This window comes from Argopecten irradians, chromosome 7 (genome assembly GCF_041381155.1).
Source record: "Argopecten irradians isolate NY chromosome 7, Ai_NY, whole genome shotgun sequence".
Taxonomy (NCBI): domain Eukaryota; kingdom Metazoa; phylum Mollusca; class Bivalvia; order Pectinida; family Pectinidae; genus Argopecten; species Argopecten irradians.
The window spans coordinates 33,153,102-33,173,928 of record NC_091140.1 but is presented as its reverse complement, the minus strand read 5'-3'; the positions used below and the strand labels follow the sequence as shown (position 1 = coordinate 33,173,928).

General features: G+C 34.0%; 2 protein-coding genes across 4 annotated transcripts; one reads left to right on the top strand and one right to left on the bottom strand.

Annotated features, from left to right (window-relative positions):
* Nucleotides 1–1,244: 1,244 nt before the first annotated feature.
* Nucleotides 1,245–8,049, bottom strand: LOC138328206 (heat shock 70 kDa protein 12B-like). Of its 3 annotated transcripts, none has more exons than XM_069274896.1 (5): nucleotides 7,913–8,049; nucleotides 5,992–6,340; nucleotides 5,225–5,446; nucleotides 4,361–4,517; nucleotides 1,245–3,466 (listed from the first exon to the last, which is right to left on the bottom strand). In XM_069274896.1, the coding sequence occupies exons 2-5, from the start codon at nucleotides 6,325–6,327 to the stop codon at nucleotides 2,412–2,414; spliced, it is 1,770 nt and encodes a 589-aa protein (XP_069130997.1). In that variant the 5' UTR covers nucleotides 6,328–6,340; nucleotides 7,913–8,049; the 3' UTR covers nucleotides 1,245–2,411. The 3 variants fall into 3 exon arrangements, with proteins under 3 accessions (XP_069130997.1, XP_069130999.1, XP_069130998.1); XM_069274898.1 differs by having other exon boundaries at nucleotides 7,897–7,953; XM_069274897.1 differs by lacking the exon at nucleotides 7,913–8,049 and adding an exon at nucleotides 7,866–7,911.
* Nucleotides 8,050–11,346: 3,297 nt separating this feature from the next.
* LOC138328200 (heat shock 70 kDa protein 12A-like) lies at nucleotides 11,347–20,245 on the top strand. The gene is made up of 5 exons (XM_069274887.1): nucleotides 11,347–11,427; nucleotides 12,631–12,938; nucleotides 14,597–14,818; nucleotides 15,367–15,493; nucleotides 16,992–20,245. Exons 2-5 carry the CDS (start codon nucleotides 12,633–12,635, stop codon nucleotides 18,098–18,100), a joined length of 1,764 nt encoding a protein of 587 aa, XP_069130988.1. The 5' UTR covers nucleotides 11,347–11,427; nucleotides 12,631–12,632; the 3' UTR covers nucleotides 18,101–20,245.
* Nucleotides 20,246–20,827: the final 582 nt, after the last annotated feature.

The window sequence follows — 20,827 nt, the reverse complement described above, 5'->3', positions numbered from 1 at the left end:
GTAAACCAATAATAATACAATAACAATGATAAAGGCCTTGATCTTGCTAAAAGTATCGATCATCGCTTTGCTTTTGTTTTATCAACACTGGTTAAAATCCATTCTACCACAATAGGCGCTGTTATTCAACTCTCAGGGTATCAAATAAACGATGCAGCTGCTGATTAACAATTTGTTTATACCACACGTGGTATAAACTCTGTACGCATTCTGATTGGCTGGCACGATGAACTTTGACCGAACTACGTCTTTCTCAGTGTCGTATCACCTTTTGTCAACGTCATCAATAATCGAGTGACGTCATGCTATGCTATGATATCGCTGCTTGACACCAAAACTGCTGTTGGATTTCGTACTTATCCTCGTCGTATTTCTATCGGCTAAAAACGGATATTATTGTGGTAGAAACAGGTCACACGACTCGTGGTTGTTGGATATGGAATTTATTCCACACTCGTAAATTATTTTTTTAAAGTTACAAAAGACACTCGCTAAAGCTCGTGTCATTTGTAACTTTTAAAAAATAACTCACTCGTGTGGAATAAATTCACTATCCAACAACCACTCGTTGTGTAACCTCTATTTCAATAATCAGATAAACTCTAAATATATCAATGGTATTACATCATCATGTATCATTTGCTTGTCGACCTTTATTCTTTCCCCATAGTGTAGTTGTCAGATATACAGACTATTGTGTAGCAATTTTATTACAAAATTTCCAAATGATAAAAGAATCAAATTTATAGTTTTCCATAATAGAAATTTATTTTTAATAATATATTTGCATACATAATTTCAGACTAAATGTATAACTATGATTACAATATGTACATTTACTTTCTTTTCAGATAAGATCTATAAAATACATCATTGAAAATATAACACCTTATGTATGTCATTTTATAAAAGATTGTTTCAAAACATGTAATCGATTACTAAAACCAACAGAAACAGTTAAGCAATACATTTCAGTAGAAAGATCTGTAATCAAAATTGAATAATGAGTTATTATTCCCTTAATGTTTTATGAGTATATGTATCATTTAATATGAAATATAAAAAATTTGTTTGGAGATGGCTAATATAGGCTTTGCCTGTTGCCAAATCCATTTGCATATTATTTGCAATAAAATTTGTTGAAATGAAATATAGATTACTGTAAACTGTAATTAAAAGAGTGCTGTGCATCAAAAATTCGATATATTGCTTCATTGGTATTTTTGAGAAGTAATTACGGTAAACGCTTGGTGAAACGTCACGCTACTTACCATTTCGTCCATGTTGCGTCGTAGAATTTTGGTTTGGTTTTAAGAGTTTAACGTCCTATGGACAAAGTAATGCAATGACGTGTGGCAGGCTTGTTGGTGGAGGAAAGCTTAAGTACCCAAAAAAAACTGGCAACTGCCTCAAAAGGAATTTGAACTCGAATATGTTCAGACATCTTAACGACTCGGCCACTGCGGCCCCCACGTCGTAGAAAAATATCATCCATACCATGGTAGGAGCCATAATGTACAATAAAGAGCACGATGTTCTATGTCATAGTTAATTAGAGTAATACAAATGTATATATGGACAAAATTAGTAAATAGGGTAAACATTCCAAGTACACACTGAAGTTAAGGAGCATGTGAAAAGAGAAATAGTTGTCCTATTGTCAATAAATATTTATGATAAATAGTTTACTTACATTGGTAACAAGAAATTTATTTTAAGTATTACTTTTTGTATATCAATCCATATTAAATAATTGTAACCGGTAACAATATGGCAAAACATATATGAATTAAGTTTTAACATTAATGGGTTACTTCCCCCTTTTTTGCTTGTTTGAATATTGATATTAATGTGTACTTTTATATATAATAATATATTTGTCTATATTTCCTGCCACTTGTCACCTTAAGGAGAAGACTTAGATAGACCTTCCTGCTATCTAATCCTTTTTACTGTAAATAATATGTGAATAAAATTTATTGAAATTGAAATAGTTGTCCTGTTAAAAGTTGAGTTCCTCTTTAATTAGGTTACGTTTTCCCCCTGCAATACTATGCTAACTATACAGTGTTGCTATAGTTACAGCTACAGTGTATGTGTTTTGTGGATCATTTGCTGTATCATTTGTACATTATCAAATCAAAAAATTAACACAGCACTCTGGAGAAATACACATACCATGTAACGTTAAATAGAAAACACTATAACGTCCTTTAAATTCCAATGTCAAGAAAATGCAAAACAAAATATATATACAGTCAGTGAAAAAATAAAATTCTCACATTTAAAACCTTTCTCCAATGAAAAGTGAATTTAGAGACACATAGGACAGTGAAGAAATGAAAAATCCGTCCACACAACAACCTGAAATACTGTCTGCCTTCAAAAAGATCTATTCCAAATGCAAAGATTCAGAGAAAGTCGAACCGCGCCGAAAACGTTTTCCCGGATACGGGTTCCACTGCCTCTACCCTGAGTTCAGTCTCACTGAACACCATCCGTTCCTGGATCTCCAACTCGGAATTATTGTTGGAATCAGGAAGGTCCACCACTAGCTTCCCTAGTTTCCAACATCCTTCGTCTGTCACAAATTTTGGATCTTTTTTACTGGAGGCGTAGACTTTTATAACCAATATCTTTGAATCATCCCTGGCGGGACTGTAGGTTTTCGATATCACCTCACCAGTTTTTATAGGCGTACCCATCTGGCAAAATATCTCAAACAAGTCTTTACACAATGGTGGTTTGCCTTCTTTTTCTACCTTTTTATCTTCTGGATGTTTCTGCTGTTCGAACTCCACCATGTAGCTAACACCGTATGTGTATCTGACGACACGCGTGGAAATGCTACCAGGGGAGTGACCGTATATGACCGCGCCACTTACAACGACGGTCTCGGAGTCTTGCGGTATCACCACTCGGCAGTCGGGGAATTCAGTTACCATAGCAGACGACACCATCTCGGACTCAGCGAAGCCTCCAACCATTAAGATAGTTTTGATACCTTTGCATGTTGGCTCTGCCAATATGGTTTTTATATGTTTGATGATTTCATCGATAACAGGTGTAAAACAATCCTTGATTATTTCAACCTCTACTTTCAGTTTACCATGATTGAATTTGATTCTTTTTTCATACTCTTCCGGGAATTTTGAACCGAAATCCTCTTTGTAAATGTCTTTATACAATTGTGTAAGTGAACAGGGTATGTTGATGGTGACTTTTCCATGACTCTCGGGACGGATTGTACGTTTACTGGTCTCCAGACATTTATACATATCCATAAGGTCCTCGGAATGTTCCTTAGATAATCGTGACATCACATCCGGTCCCATCAGTTTTGTTATAAAAATCATAAATTGACGGTCAACACCCACTCCTCCCCATGGACCCCCAGTCGCTGCGTAAAGCTCACAAAGACTACCGTCGTTCTCACGGCGCTGAACTGTAATATCCGCTGTCCCGCCTAAAACACCAAAGAACGCAAACATAATAACAGCTTTTTCCGATGCGATAAAATATAAAAAGCGAAATTAATACAAATCCACCATAATACAAATACCTTTAATATATATACATGTACGATCGCAAGTTTATGTATAAGCATATACACATCTATGCAGCAGTGTAGTAAAAACTATCTGTTCAAATTTTAAAATAATTTAAAGTGGGGAGAGCAGGGTATGCATAGGACAACAATATGAAACAAATGAATATGTTTCACTCCTGCCAATATCATCTTCGATTTTCAAGGGGTAATGTTCACTGTCGTAATATCCCCCCATGGAATATGTTATAGCAAAACTAGGGCATTTCAGGAAATAAACTGACCAATCGCAGGCTTGCAGAGACTTCATTTGGAGATTTACATAGAATGACGATTAACTTCAACGTCTCACACAGCCCTCTGTTTTGCTACATGTACTTCATATTTGCATATAATGACAGTAATAGTGACCTCTGGAGTATTATGATCAATATAAGCAATATTTCTTCTTAGAAATTCATTTTCTCACTTGTTATAAAGTTGTATTCCCATTTCTTGAAAAGAATCACTTACTATTGAGCATTTCTACAAGGCATTATGATTATGTTTGACATATCTTTAACATTTGATATAACTATTATTTAGTACTAACATTTCTGCTCATTACTATTTGTTCTTTGTCAACACAATTTCATCTTTTGTTTATCAAATCAAAAATATAATATTTAAATTATATATTGTTTTCAAAACGTTAGATTGTTTGAAGTCACTCACTCACTAATACAACAGTAGGATGAAACCCAGACACCTCACTCCGCCTACTTAGCAACTAGTAAACGTATGATAACTTGATAGTATGATATAATAGCTTACCTCCTAAATCAACAACCATAAATATTGCACCTGGACGAGACACAGTAAACTTAGTTTCCTTGTTGGTATGCAGTTTGTTGATGGGAAGAAGCTGGCAAAACAATGACGCTGCTTCCGGTTCTAGTGCCAAAACGAGGTCATGACCATCTATGCCTGCCTGTAGACAAAGGAAGAACAGTTTAATTATTATAGGGATATGCAATATACGTATAATCAACTCGATAATTTAAATTTAAGTATACTGTAAACCAACTTATTTTAAAGTCGATTTTAATTTCGCGGTGTTTTTCGTCTAACCAATTTATACTGACAGGGTTCTACTGTCCTTGTACTCTAATCTTTTTCGCGACGAATGACTTCCTCGACATATATTAGCCTGCGGAATACGCGAAATTTAATCGTATATAAAAAATAAATTTACAGTACACGTATATACCAAATGAACCAGAACTTTGAGTAGTCTTACACCATATTCTTCTTGACACCACTTGAAAATTGAAAGTTCAAATAATATAAGTTATTTTCAAAATCCATACCTATATTTTATTATATTCCACGAATACATTCAAAACAAAAAACTTATTATACTTAACGAATTCGTATGTATGTATTTTTAATTATAAGTGTCCATTAACTATATCAATGTATATTACGTGTATATATAGAGTCTTTATATTGAGGATACTGGACTGCAATTCCCTTATCAAAGAATATTAATCATACAAGTTGACTCTTCATTGTGATTACTAATTCCTTAAAATAATGAATCCATTACACAAACCATTATTGAAGCGCACTGGCCAGTAATCACGGTAAATGTGGTATTTGAGGATATGCATATATTGCCCTCAATAACTTAACTACCTCAATTGCAGCCTCGCGCATAAACTGTTTTGCTGAGTCCCTCCATATAGCTGGTACTGTGAGTACCCACACCGTATCTAGGGATGATAGATCGACGCCTTCCTTCTTCTTCAAAGTTTCTAGACAGTGTTCCTTCAGACCACGGATAGCCAAACTAAATACAGTGGAAGCTAACATCGGCTTACCCAGTTCATCTTTCATCTTGAGTCCTCGTTTCAACTCCTACAACATATTATTTTCCTCGTGTATATAAACGTTTAGCTTCTATCTGTCAGAGTGAGTTCTGGATATGATTTCATTAACAGCTAGTTTCCGTATGCACATCATTGTTGTGGAAATGTGTCAACATCAATTATTTTCCTTCCACTATATAATGAATCTGATATTTTTATTTCATTAGACTAAGTTGACCTATATTTAAACATTTCACATTTTTCAATAACATCATTTTCAGATAATTCAAAGATATTTCGGGTTTTTCTTGTTTCTTATCAAGCTGAGTGATAGATAAAGATTAAATGTACTCTTTCGATTAGAAATATTGACAAACACAAACTCCATTGGAAGATCGTGTCCTGATCTTGTGACTGAAGATTAGCCTTTAATTTAGACTTAGCCAATCAAACATGGCGTAAGTTTTGTCAATTATTATTGACTGTCTTAATCTAAACTGAACACTGTTTTGAACTTAGACTAATTTACGGTCTTGAGGACAGGTATTAATCAATGTAAAATAAAGTTCTCCTGAAACTGTATCCATACTATACCTTTTTAGAATGCAACTTCATCTTGAATCGTCTGAAATAGAACCAACCATGATGCTGGTTTTCTCCTGCTAGTTCTGCAAACTTGTCGTCTGCTTTTGTTCCGAAGGCGGAGAACTGCCCAAGTGGGTCAAGAAGAAGTGACGTCGGAGTTTTCTTTGACAAAAGACCGTCTGATGTCGATGTCCATGCCGGGTTCAGCGCTACGTTCAAATTGTTGGCCTCAAACTGGCGCCGAAAGGCATAGGCATACCCGGAGTACGTGGTGCCGAAATCCAAAGCCACAACTAGTTCAGGTTTTCTGCCTTCAGTATTGCCTTTGGTCCCATCACAAGCCATATTCGCTGTTACACTATTGTGTGAAATACACCATTATTAGTTTAGTTTTCTTTTATTACTATTAGAAAAAAATTATCACATAATTAAAGTATCCGATTCTATAATTTTAAAACTTATTCGTTTTTCGATTTTGCTGGCTTACGTACCATCAAAAATAAAGACTTTAACCGCCCTACAGTTACTATGGATCGTAGAGATATACAATGTAAAAAAATACGATTCTACTAAACCCTATTAAGCGATGACACAAAATATGATAAGAAAATAGTTTGACGAGAAGTAACTAATGACCTCCGTAATACTCATTTTTTCGCGGCAAAGAAGTAGAATTTCTCAACTAAACCTTGAGATAAATAAAAGTAATTCTATAAAAACAATATTCTCAAAAGTTAAACTATTCATGCTCCAAATGAATGTACATTACATAACACATTGAGATTTTAGTAAACCTTCAAATGCATTGTTTGTCATTTAAATTCGTGTATGTGTATAAATATTCATGTATTCAATTGTATGATAGTACTATAGTATAGTTCAGTTTTAGTTATGCATGCTTATATACGATATGACAATTTTAGCCTAGCGCCGTCTGTGGCGTTATTTTTCCCCTGCTAGTCATTTGGACTAGTAAACCCCAACATTTTACTAGTTCGACTAATTAATCACTAGTCCAAATTAAATGAATACACAGCCGTTTTGCTTCAGTACTTCAGTCATGATCAGCTTACGGTTTTTGGCCCAAATTATAGTCTGGATACATGTATATGCATTTGTGAATGCAAATTCTCACAAAATGACGCACCCAGACAGGAATAATCGCATACAGAATGTACTCAAAATGTATTGACAAATGCAACTGACCACCGCTCTTGAAAATATAGTATTTACCAATTTTAATCGGGTGAAGTGCAACTAGTCCAATCAGACTATTTCATTACAATTGGCGCTAGTCCGACTGTAAAATTTACATGCCATGGGATCGGACTAGCGTGCACTACCTTTACATAACACATAATGCACCACTATCATTATACGGAAATTCATTCTTTTTTACGGAAGATGACCGATAGACCTACATGTATTTGTATATTTTCCTGCTGTATAGGAAGATCTTTCTTAGATACTCTATATATGGGCTAATATCACATTGATCCTAGCACAGAATAAACACACTTCCTCTTTATACAAGATATATACATTATGCTACATTATTTCTATACAACACTTATCAGAAACAGACTATAACTGTCTGTTTATATCGCAATTGTGTGTACACATATTTAAAGATATAGATAACAAGTAAATCACTTTAGGCAATAATAAGCTGTCCAGAGTTTAAATATGCCTCATTTCGTAGAGAATGCATTAAGATTATACGATTAAACCCAATGTACTTTCACTTTCACAATGAAATTATAATAGAAATATGTATATCGATTAAATTCACATTCAATGAAATGAATGTGTTTACTGATCACTAAGTGGCAATTATGATATCAAATACCTGCTAAAAAAGGTACATTTATCAAAATACTCACGGAGAGACACACGGTCCCGTACAATACTCACAAATATATATACTCACATGTGTCTGATGTACCCCGTCTTAGGAATTCCCACGACAATCACGTGATCTGGTTTTTTATTGACCTACATGGTTCGTATTACGTTGTGCTATATGCAGGAGTGTGACGGTAATAAATGTTACAAGTTGCGCTCCTTTAAAAAAGGAAAGCAATCCTGGGCGTGCGAAAAGTACGATGGCCGAGAGCGGCCTGCCATTATTTTTTTATAAAATAAAAATGTCATGAAACTTTTTAGTCGGAAAGTGTAGGGCAAATATTTTTTTAATAAAAAAAATCTGTCATGACACTTTTAAGTCAAAAATTGTCGGGCAAATATTTTTTTAATAGAAAAAAATCTGTCATGACACTTTTTGACTTAAAAGTGTCATGACAGATTTTTTTTAGGTTTAATCGGCAGGATTAAGTTGATGAAAGGCGGCAAACAACAGTATTTATCACAACATGAAATGGGAAAAATGATAATTGAATGTTACACTATAATGTACGTCAAATAGGACGCTTTTTACAATGCATATTGTGATTTCATATGTTATTAACCAACATTACACTTGCAATTACTAACCGTAGAGCTTAGAGTACCAGACAATAAAAACTAACAAGTCATTCAAGTGTAATCAATCGTTACAGGAGACTCTGATGGTAAGTATATGTTTAATTATAGGGAACTATGCTACAAATATATTATTTCAATAATGTTAACAGCATCACTCATTTAAGAGTTAAAGATATTTTGGATACTGAGTAACATTTCTCCAGATATACATTCAGAAGTAAAACGATAACATAGCATGAAATATTACACCTTCGGTGCTGTATCACATTGACATTCCTCTCATTCCTCTACCTCACAGTAAAAAATGTGTCATGACACTTTTTGACTTAAAAGTGTCATGACATTTTTATTTTATAAAAAATAATGGCAGGCCGCTCTCGGCCATCGTAGAAAAGCCTTTTAAAGTATTAGGAACAAAAATTGTATGTATTCAATAATATTTTTTTTATTCAATATAACAATGAGTAAGCTTAAGATATACACTGTAAGTAAAGTGACATTGTTAAGAAACTAAATTTCTACTAATATTATCTTTAATACATAACTCGGCAAAAATGAAATACAAAATTGAATAGACATGAAATATTTGATATAAAATTGTTTGTTTCATACGGAAAGCAATTACAGATGGGTTATTTTTTCTTCATGGAATTGTCAAAAGGGATGTTTGTACAATTGAAAACAATAATATCTTAAATTGAAGATTATGAAAAATGGCACTAGTATTATCATGATCAGTTTTCTGTAAATAAATGATATTGAATAGCACCATCTTAAAAGCTTTTCATACATTAATATTACTGCTGTAAATAATCTACATAAATGAATTTGAGTACATTTTGTATTTGATATAAAAAACATCTTGGCACAAAAATAATGGGATTGAAAAATAACAAAATACTAGTAAAAACTACATAGACTATTACAAACTACATGGTTGTGCAAATTATAAGATCCAAGAATGTAGTGATTTGTTGATTAACTGATGATATCAAAATAAATGTTTCTCTTAAGAAGTTGTGTTTTGAAGTATGCTATCGAACATTTTACATATTTTGTGGCTTATGTTCCTACCTTCCACACAACAATGACTGTTTCCTGCAGGTCAGTCAAACAGTTCAAGTGTGCTATAGTTAAGCACTAAGGTTGGGGGCCTTAATTACCTGTTAGCTGTATAGCATGTTTGGACCGGTGCATTGACCCAAGGAAGCATACATTGCTGTGAACATAGCAGATCAGAACAGCTGGAATATTTCAAACGTAATGTAGCTGTAATTTGCAAAAGTCAGATTAGGCTTGTTCTTTTCAACAAGTTGGTATAATTAATGCATGTAAGCATTCAATAAAGTATCATAAAAGCCATTCATGTAATATTGAATATCGTCTGCTTGTCCACGCAACACCTCAGCCTCAGACACAGCTAGGTCAACGCCGTGTTTTTAAAACAATAGGGTTTCAAATTACTGAAAAGGGCACGGTGCTGTGAAATATATCAACCAGGTACATTATAAACATTCACACGTTTAGTACACATCAATGAGTGTGTTATGATGATAACGCTTGCTTACTCAGGGTGACGCTGCGATGACAACATTCAGGTTACTACAGAAACTCAGCTGGTGCACACACTTCAATTCCAGTCAATCAAATGCCCCATAGCACAGCACAAAATGTGGCTGATATCTTTCGACTCCCTGGGCGCTGAAGCGCTCAGGGAACAAGACAAGAATTCACCATGATTTTTAAATAGCAGGTATAAGAGTATAGAATTTAATTTGTATGCCCTTAAATCTTATCACACAACGTCGGTTTGTGATGGCCTAGATATGAAACCTCTAAACTCCAAACACCTATTTGGGTTTCTTATTCAAAATCAACTGGAGTAGTCGCCATGTATGTATTATCTGTAGGTCAATGGTCTATCAGTTGGTACTCAGCCCCATCCCCCCACCCCCACCCCCACACACACACACCTACCTCCTGAACCTCACACGTCCATAAATGACACCAGCTGGTTATTGATGTGAAATAACCAAACAATCAAACCAACTAATAAACTGGCGTCATTTTAAGGACACGTAGGATGTAGAAAATGGAGACAAAAATGGACTGCCTATCATAACCACCAAAGTGCATTCACTGTACAAACAATCTTACTACATTTGTACTTTCCGTAGGGGTTTCGAAACCAGAGGTGAAGGGTTTGTGGTAATTCATCTGTATATCTTCACCAATTGGCATGGATAATGTGTGATAAAATAAATATAGCATTACAATCAATAAAACTCTGAGGCAATTTTCGTTCCACTATATGTGAACGGCAAATGACTTACGTTTGTAAATGTAAGGTACTGATGTTGTCTTCTGGTAAAGAATTAATTTTCTACAGATCATTAAGGATACGTTAGTGCATATCAGCCCCTCAAATTTGAAAATGTTTTCAAGTTTAGATACTGAAATAATATACACTGATATTTTTCATCATTTTTTATAAAACGGTAATTGAATATAAGACATCATTTGAAATGTCCATATCAACTTTATCGACATATATACAATTAATTATAAATATCAATTACTGTCAATATCAGGGACTGCTAGTATTACAGTTCCATGTCATTAACACACAACATTATTAGTTTTAATAAAAAAAGACAACATACAATAAAAGACAATATGCGACCTCTTATTTAAAATGGCTGTCATCAGTTCGAGATGAATTTTATATAAACGGGAATTGATACGTGATCGTTCATTGCAATTTTCAACTCTAGCCTTTCAATTCCTTAAAAATAAAGGTAACCCAAGAATATACCTACATGTAGTATACCTAAGATAAGTTTCAAAGCTACTCACAATCAATAATAACTTGAACGACACGGTCTACTTGCGTTACCCTTTCGGAGGCCTCATTACGGAATAAATTAGCTTATGGATGAGGGTGACTTCGCCATCTCAAAGGTAAGTTTACATGTTGTGTCCAGCATGGTACATTGTAAACATTTACACGATTTTGTTAATTTCAGCAAATATGTATTTATAAATAAATCTTACAATGTTTAATCAACACTCGATACAGCAGACTCCGTATATTAAAGTTAATGAGGTATTGAAGGAGAGTTATTACAAATCTATATGTGGTAATCTGCTACTTTCATTGGATGTATTCATTGATGTTTCTTTGACACATTTACTAGTTTTGCATTTATATCGAATCAAAATAGCTTACATACCCAGGAAAATCTCAAACTTCGCCATTTTGATACCAATAAATGTTTGCCGTAATAGGACAATCGAAATCGAAAGTAGATAAATCTATGTTATGGTTTAGCGTGAAGCCTATGTGGCATTTTCACAAGAATTCATCCGCACACAAACCCAATGATATTTGAATACAGTTATCCATGTTACATTTTATATATATATACATGTATATTCAGTTTATTGCAGACAAAACCTTAACTAAATCCGATAAATGCACACAATAGTCATAATAAATATATCAAATATACAACTCATGTAGTATAAGCATTTAAAATTGAATCTTAAGTTAAAGGAATATTTACATTTGATTTGTAAAGTACATTGTACATGCATCACACGGTGGGCGTAATACAATATAATGGCCTTATATAACCAGTAATACCCTATGAATATAAAGAGCTATCAATAGATTCATCGGATATGTTGACTAACTCTCACATACACGCACTCGTCAAAATCATTCAAGCATGTCTGTAGCCCTAGTCACCACATCAGTGAACAATTTCTGAAAGAAAACATCCCGTTTTCCTAACGCTTTTATAACGTATTCAAACATTAGCGATAGATGAATAGATATATTATTATATTATGATAGGTGGATATTCCTCAAAATAATTCCTGTGAACTGTACAAGTCTCTACGATGCATATTTTGTATTACATGTAGCTGCGTCAATTATCTTACATATGTATTCATACAAATGATAATTTATGAATTGTACAAGTCTCTACGATGCATATTTTGTATTAGATGCGACAATTATCTTACTTATGTATTTATACAAATGATAATTTATGAACTCTACAAGTATCTGCGATGCATATTTTAAATATCCCCCGCATGCTCACATATCCAGAATTTACGATATTTACAGAATAGCAGAATTATTGCAAATTGCAGAGATGGCGTCTCCTGAAGTGTGCGTTGTTGCGATTGATATCGGGACCACTGCTACGCGGTATGCGTATTCATTGAAGCATGACTACATGAGTGATCCGGGAAAAATAGTCCTAAATTGCGATTGGCCAGATGGAAAAAATCGCTACATCCATCCAAAAGCGCCCACTTGTGTTCTACTGAAGCCGGATAAAAGCTTCCACTCCTTCGGTCTCGAAGCTGCATGTCAATATACAGACCTGTGCGAGGAAAATGAGCAAGATGATTGGTACTTTTTCCAAAATTTCAAAACGACGCTTTGCAACACCATGGTAAGTCTACTATTACTACAACTGCACCAGAAAAGACCAGATACTGATTTTTTTTAAGTTGATAGTATCAAATTTATAGAATTATTTGGTAAATGATCATTCGATACAAATAGTTATGGCTTTTAGAAGTGCATACCTAATCCGAAACGGTTTTTTAATTTTTAAGATGTGATTTTGAAACGAGCTTGATAATTTTGTTAAAGATGCTCCACCGCTGACAAATGGTATTTTTTCACTATCAAAAACAGGAGCAGAGGATTTATCATTTTTCTTCAGTTACAAAAGTTACTTACTTTACACCATTACTGCCATTGAAAAGTTTGAGCATCTAATTATACTTCAAGTTAAAAATATGAAAAATAATTAATTGAATCCCGAAAAAATTCCGTGTCACTATATCCTATATGGAATGAAGTACTGATTGCGCATGCACCAAAGGCGAAATGAATTATTTTATATTATTTTTTTGTATTAATTAGACCTATATATACACGATTCAACACCAATTATTGTTCAAATGATGAATATCATTTATACTCTGTCGGCGGTGGAGCATCTCTATCAAGAAGTTATTAACCTACCTATAATACTCCCTTTACTGCTTACTAACAATCCGTAGACAATTGGAAAGTAATAAATGTAATGTAAATTTCCATAACGCGTCGTCTTATGTTTCCCGATGTCGCCCTAATTACTGGGCAGTAGTTGACTATTACTACATGTACGCTAGACGGTAAAACAGCGAAATGGGCCTTCATTGTTAACGTCGATAACACAGAGAAACTTGTCTTTATTAGGTGGTGTATGTCCATTTAAGGCCATAACTACAGATGTTTTAACATTATGTTTTGCATTGAAAAACAATATTTTTTGTTTCGGAAACGTGGTGGTTCCTTTAAAATACATTGCACAATGTGTGGTTGTGTGATGTTCATTAATGTGTATGTATTTATTACATATTTCAGGGTAAAACATAAGGTTTTGCTATACCTCTATAAAATAGTTTCTATATACACTTTATTGCCAAAAATGTCAATAAATGAACTGTTCCGTCGAGCGGTCAAAAAAAGCCTGTTAAAATCTACTGTTATCGAAACAGTTATCCACTGAGTTTTCGGACAACAGATGATTTGTTGGACCCTCACACAAACTGTTGCTCTCAGCCTTTGGCCTCGGGTTACAGTTTGTCTTCGGGTTCAACAAATCATCTGTTGCCCTCAACCCCAGTGAACAACTGTATATTATGGTACAAATATATGGTGGTAGTTTTCAATCGAATGAAAATATCACTTTTGATTATTAACTGTAGATGCAATGATACAAAACCAACATACATAATGTATATATTGTGTCAAGAATGTACTCGATTGGTTTTTTGAAATACTTTTAATTCCAACATTATACAGTTGTTGACTGGGGTTGAAAACCCAGTTTATAACTGTTTTGTTATCCCCCATTGTGATGTACGTCACTCCAACAGCACGTTTTAACAGTTGATTTTTAACAGTTCTTTGAACCGCTAGACAGAACAGTTCATTTATTGGCATTTTTGTCAATAGAGCTTGTAAGAAATTATTCCATAGGGGTATTAACAAAATATTTTTCTTTATAAAAAAGTCGAACATCTTGTAACATGTATGTGATACACCATTCTACAGAAACTAAGAAGGAGCCATACGATACCTGATATTACTGGCAAAAAGAGTCTACCCGCTAGGGATGTATTCGCACATATTATAACGTACTTGAAAGATGACATGGTGGAAAATGTGAGGAAGACAATAGAACACGTAGATGACGATTTCTTCCGTTGGGTCCTCACTGTACCAGACCTATGGGATGTCGGTGCTAAGACGATAATACAGGAGGCAGCCCTTCAGGTACCAAATTATCATTTTCTTGTAAGGATTTGTTTTATCTCTTATCTCTAAGACAACTTAAAACTGTTTAAAATTAACAACAATAACAACAAAAAAAAAACAAAACACTGCGCAATGTCATTTGATTTTATCTGAAATAAAACCAAAATCTAAAAAAATCAATATGGTTTCTTTGCATAATCACCACAGACCACCTTAAACTGTTTAAAAATAATAAAAGCAAAAATACAACAGAAACAAAAAAAAACACACGCCACAGTTGCATTTGTTTCTATCTGAAATAAAACAAAAACAATGTGACCCCAAATTTTTATCACTGCAGATGTACCTTTTATTGTTTTGTATGCTATAACTTACATGTTATTATATGTAAACTGTTATCTAAATAAGACAAAAATAATTTAACATTTATTATCATATGAAGTTCTATTCATCCTAAAACAAAATCAATATGTTTCCACTTTTGAATACCACTGCAAACTAATTATTTTTATTCTTTCATATTATAGTTTCATTTAAATGCATTTAGATTTCATATTATATTACAGTCAGGTATTAAGGAACAAAACCTAATCATTGCCCTTCAGTCGGAAGCTGCTGTTCAATTCTGCGATACACTTCCGGAAGTAGAAAAGCAAGAAACTGGGACAGAATACATGGTTTTACACATTGGAGGTTTGTAATATGCCAAACTGAATGTAATATTATTTAACAGTAAAGATATCTTTTATGGACAGTTTCCCCGTAAGCAATTTCTTGCGAATGTCTATATAATGTAAGGGGCTGCGGTAAAGCACTATTTTGTCTCACACCTACAAGTGTGTAATACCTGCTGGTCTAATGCAATATACTTAAGTTGCCTGAGGCTGTATTACATGCAATACAACCTCGTGACGTCACGGCGTCAACTAAATTACACCCAGTAAAGTTTAAATATTTGTTTACAGAAGCTAGGCTGATTTTACCATAAAAGATGCAAACAATAGGATTTGTATTGAAAATATAACGAAGTTTCCATGTATGGAGAGTTGATTTGCAGTAATGTTTTTCTTCGAAATGGCGGGATATCATAGTTGTAAAATTGTAATAAAACGTCAAGGTATGAGAGATAAATACACTTTCATTTGTGGATATGAAGAATAGGGATTTTATACCCGAGGGTCACAAAATAATTTAAAACCCAAAGCTTTGTATAGGGATATTCTACCTTCGGGATCACAAGCCTTGGGTTTTACAAAATTTTCCGACCCTCTGGTAGAATATTCCTATCCTTCGTATCCACATATGAAAGAGTCTTAAATTTTAGTATTTGTATATAAAATAATTCTGCTGTCTTATATGTAAACGCAGTCGTTATTTACACACTCAGAGATATGTTACCTAGATATATTATCAATGATTACGTATATAAGATCAAAATCAGCCAAATATGAGGCGTATTCTCCGGCATCTATTTCGGGTCACTAGTGTTTGCATAGTGTACATGAAACAATCTATTCAGCTTGGCACTACTTACATCTCGGATAAACTGGGAAAAAAACATATGTATAGTGATTTACGCAGTGCGTTATTGCCATTTGCAATCTTATTATACTGCATTTGTATTACTTTTTGAACCCGTAGCTGGAAGTGCGAGAATATTCATTGAGCTGAATGAAACTCGCAGTTTGAGGATTTCAGACTAGTTTAGACGTATTGCACAATAAGTAATGGAATCATTTGTCATTGCAATGATGCTATTAATGGACATTGTTAATATGGCACATTTTTAATTCACTGATCTTTATAACAGTTTGCTTAACAAGATTTCACACGGAATTTGCAATCAGAATCATCAGTTATTTCCATTTGTAAAAAATAGTTATTAAACAATGTGGACATTTTACTGTAACGTGATTCAATATTCACTTAGCTTTATAGTACAGGTTCTATATTTCTGAAACATTAAAACTGTTTTTATCATTGCAGTATACAATTAATCAATGAAAGTTATGATTGTGCAGACAAATGCGAATCATGTTAAATATCTAGATTTTTATGATCTCGAAGACATGTTGAATATTTTGTGTGTAAGTTATTAATCAACCTACTGTCTTATTTCTTTGCATTTTGAATACATTTTTATTACGAGGATGTAAGTGTTCTATAGTACGTTTTTATTTATTATTAACAGCTAAAAGTGTCGACGTGACCGTTCAGAGAACTTTTGGAGATAGAAATCAAGAAAAGATGTTTCAAAACAGTGATACAATCCTTGGTGGGATTCTGACTGAGGACTCCTTCTTCGCGTTTTTGGCTGAGATCTTCGGAACAGATGTAATGAGGAATTTCACAACAAAATGCACGTGGTCTGCGTTCGATCTAATTAAAGATTTTGAGGTTAAGAAAAGAAAAATAACAAATGTTGATAGCAATCCAGTTAAAATGTCCATGCCTTGCCGGTTATTTGAAATGTGCGAAAATGAATTCGGTACCTCAATAAGGGAACACATTGAACACACCTTGTATAAGGGAAGGATCAGGACTACGGCTGACAAACTGCTTGTTGACTTAGATATTTTCAAAAATGTATTTACACTTCCAATCAAAAGCGCCGTTGGGTATATCAATAATCTGTTCAAGACGGATGCATGCAAGAACGTCTCAACCCTTCTGTTGGTTGGTGGATTCTTTGAATGTATACTTATACAAGATGCTATCAGGAAGAATTTTCCAGACAAGCGTATCATCATCCCTGAAGATTCGGGTCTGGCAGTCGTAAAAGGAGCCGTGCTTTTCGGACACTCTCCTCCATCGGTGAGGTACCGTGTATTAAGATTTACATATGGAATATCAACAACACGGAAATTCGAACCAGGTGATCCGATTGATAACAAAGTCATCGTGAGAGACGAAGAGTTTTGTAGAGGTATCTTCACCAAACACGTGGGGATCGGTCAGACAGTAGCGATTGGAGAAACATTTGAAACGAAAAAGTACCGCCCACTCCACAAGAAACCAAAAAGTGTGACAGTTAGGATTTTTATCTCGTCTGAGGATAATCCACGATACACAACATCTCCTTTCTCTCAACTTCTGGGAGCTATTGACGTACCCCTGTCGTCAGGCGCAGGCGAAAACACTGTCATTGAGGTTAGAATGAAGTTCCTTGACACAGAGCTCATTTGTGAAGCTTGTGAAGAAAATAGTACATCGGTTTCTGCAAACCTAAGATTTCCTGAATCGGAAAACTCAGATTACGATCTGAAAAAGAATTCGGAAGCCGATATTGTTTTGCATTAACTTCCGATAAGCAATACATGTATACTGCTACACTCTTGTGAACCACTTGGTGTTCGCGTTATTTAGCGTCTTTACTATTTACATAATATACATCAATTCGCAATGAAGGGATTTCACTAACTATCGTGTATTTATTTAATATCATTTTGTTGCATTTGAATTTGCCTGCAAGCCACCTCGCGAAATGACTAGGAAATTAGATTTAGTTTATATTATATCGTTCTTAGATACATTTAAATACTATAACCAAGCTTTTTGTCGCAACTATTAAATCTTGCGATTTTCGTTTCAGTTCGCGAAAATTAAAATTATCGGATTGAAAAATTAAATGGAAATCCCTATCAATAAATATGATCCAGATGACAATTGGGGGAGGTAAACTTTCGCGAATTTAGTTGGATCGCAAAATTCGCAAAAGTAAATTGGTTTACAGTATACCTTTATTGCTATATTTATATTTCAATCACCTTTTTTACATTCAACGTTAATTAAACAGATATTAGTGCTATGTTATAATCATATTATCTTCCTGATACATACAAACATTGCGCCAAGCCAATGGGATACTAGATACAGTCGATTTAATAATTTAAGATTGCCTTGGAGGCAGGCGTCTTACCTCCTTTAGATCCGCTTGTTGTGAGTGCCATGTATCTACATGTATAACGACGAATGTCAAACAAGTCTTAGAGATCAACGTTTGATTTTTGTATACATTTACCATAGCCCTCGCAGGAAGGATCGAAACTTAAAAGACGTCAACAAACCGATCGAATATCGACGGCTCACTACCTCGGTATATACGTACAAATTAGCCGGACTAAAACAGGCATTTATGTGCATATGAACAAAGCGACGTGGTGTCAAAACATTTGGGCTTAAAATTCGTTAAAGTTCAATGACTTGTCCAAAACTGCCCATGGTTAATTCATACAAGTTGGTCAATTAGTAAATCAAGATAGAACTTCACATGGTACTTTTTCCATATTATTAAAATATAACCGTATTTCTTTCTTGCATTGCCTAGTGTTAGTATTATAAATACGTATAGAATCATCGGCTTAAAATCTGAACTATTTTTATCTCAAAATTCAAGTCGATTGGGAGATGGGAGTCCCCTAAAAGATGGAGACGTTGACATTTCACGATACAATGTGTTTCCTGCAAACGGGGCTGCTGAAGCCGTAAGCAGTAATCTGCTAATCGCCTCTTCCGGTTTTTATCGGCATGGCGAATATTTTCACAACGTACATTGCTGTTTGTGATGCTGTACTATTGAAGAGTGTTGTATATATTAATATTTTGTAACATATGCAACATAAATTTGTGCAAAAACATATATCAAATAAAGTTGATGCTCTAAATTATTGACAAGTTTTTACACAGTCAGAGATTTGTTTAAGATCAACACATTGGTTTGGGCAGTCTGACAATTTTGTTATATGAATGTGAAATTGTTTTATTGTAAAAATATGCATCTCTCTACAAATTAAAATTTACATTTTACCTTGTTGTTTAACATAAAAAAATGTTTTAAAAAAATAGGGAAAAAAAGTTTATTTTGTGCAGTGTTTATCAATAAAATGAAATGTTTTTGCAAGAGGCAGAAAACATAAACGAAATGTGTCATTTTCTTTATTTGGCATAGATCTCTTTGTATGTTGATTTCTATGTGTACTTTTTAGTGATTTGTTAGTCTGTATATATTAGTCCATACTAAATGTATAATGGATGGAAATACATACTGTACAAGGGCCACAATACAAGATTAACATTTAAAATTAAAATTTCACAAAGAAAAGCACAACAACAACTCAGTGTTATGTGTTCAAATTGGAATATTAGTATTAGAACTTCTATTAAATCTTTATCTCATTAGTTAAATACAAGAAATAAAATTCAAAAAGCAAAAGGCTCATAGGCCTTAACGGTCATTTGACAAATATATTTGATGAATAAATTAAACAACAACTTCCAAGACTCAAGCTATATAAACAGATTGCATATATATATTCTTAGGCATTTACCACACTGGTTTATACTTTCGCTTATCTTCTTATTTTGGAATCCGTTAATGAGATTTGAATTCTGAAGCAATATTTCTGTAGATCTTGTCCCAGTCTTGTCCTCACAAATCAAGACCATGAACATACTTATCCTTCCTCAATGATGCGTCACACTAAATCCTTTGGAGGGAATCCGCAGAAAGGTTCAAATGTAGTGTTTTATTCAGTGAGTGATATTTTAATAAAACATCTTTACAGGATGGAAAAGTAGTATTATTTCGACAGCTTACGTCTTGCATACCGCCGTATTTGCCGTAATTAGCGTCCAGGACTCTAAAATAATTGTAACAAAGAGGGACGAAATTTATTAATGAATTAAAATGTAAGTTGAAGTCGAAGAAGGTCAGTCATGTTGTAAACCTTTCTGTACTCATGGTATATTAATTTGTTACAGTAAACATGCATGTCTTTCATCATTTGAGGCGCATTATCATGTTGTGATTCACATGTAAAAGAAAGTTCATGTAATACGGGACACAATGCTGATGTCAGAGGCATCAAATGTAGTAAAACATTATTGAATCCATGTGGTGTGGGGGAGTTTATACAACTTCAACTCTTCTCCAGAAAAGGGGCGAGGCGCATATAGGGATGGGGGACTAATTACGGTGAATACGGTGTATTGTGTACATTGTGTATGTATGAACGTGCCGTAAGGTAT

Excerpts from the sequence above, each read along its gene's own strand:
- LOC138328206 (XM_069274896.1), bottom strand. The coding sequence starts at position 6,327 with ATGGCTTGTGATGGGACCAAAGGCAATACTGAAGGCAGAAAACCTGAA. Across the intron at positions 5,447-5,991 it reads TGAAGTTGCATTCTAAAAAG|GAGTTGAAACGAGGACTCAA; the intron begins GTATAGTATGGA and ends AATATGTTGTAG. Across the intron at positions 3,467-4,360 it reads TATGGTTGTTGATTTAGGAG|GCGGGACAGCGGATATTACA; the intron begins GTAAGCTATTAT and ends TTGGTGTTTTAG.
- LOC138328200 (XM_069274887.1), top strand. The coding sequence starts at position 12,633 with ATGGCGTCTCCTGAAGTGTGCGTTGTTGCGATTGATATCGGGACCACT. Across the intron at positions 12,939-14,596 it reads CGACGCTTTGCAACACCATG|AAACTAAGAAGGAGCCATAC; the intron begins GTAAGTCTACTA and ends ACCATTCTACAG. Across the intron at positions 15,494-16,991 it reads CATGGTTTTACACATTGGAG|CTAAAAGTGTCGACGTGACC; the intron begins GTTTGTAATATG and ends TATTATTAACAG.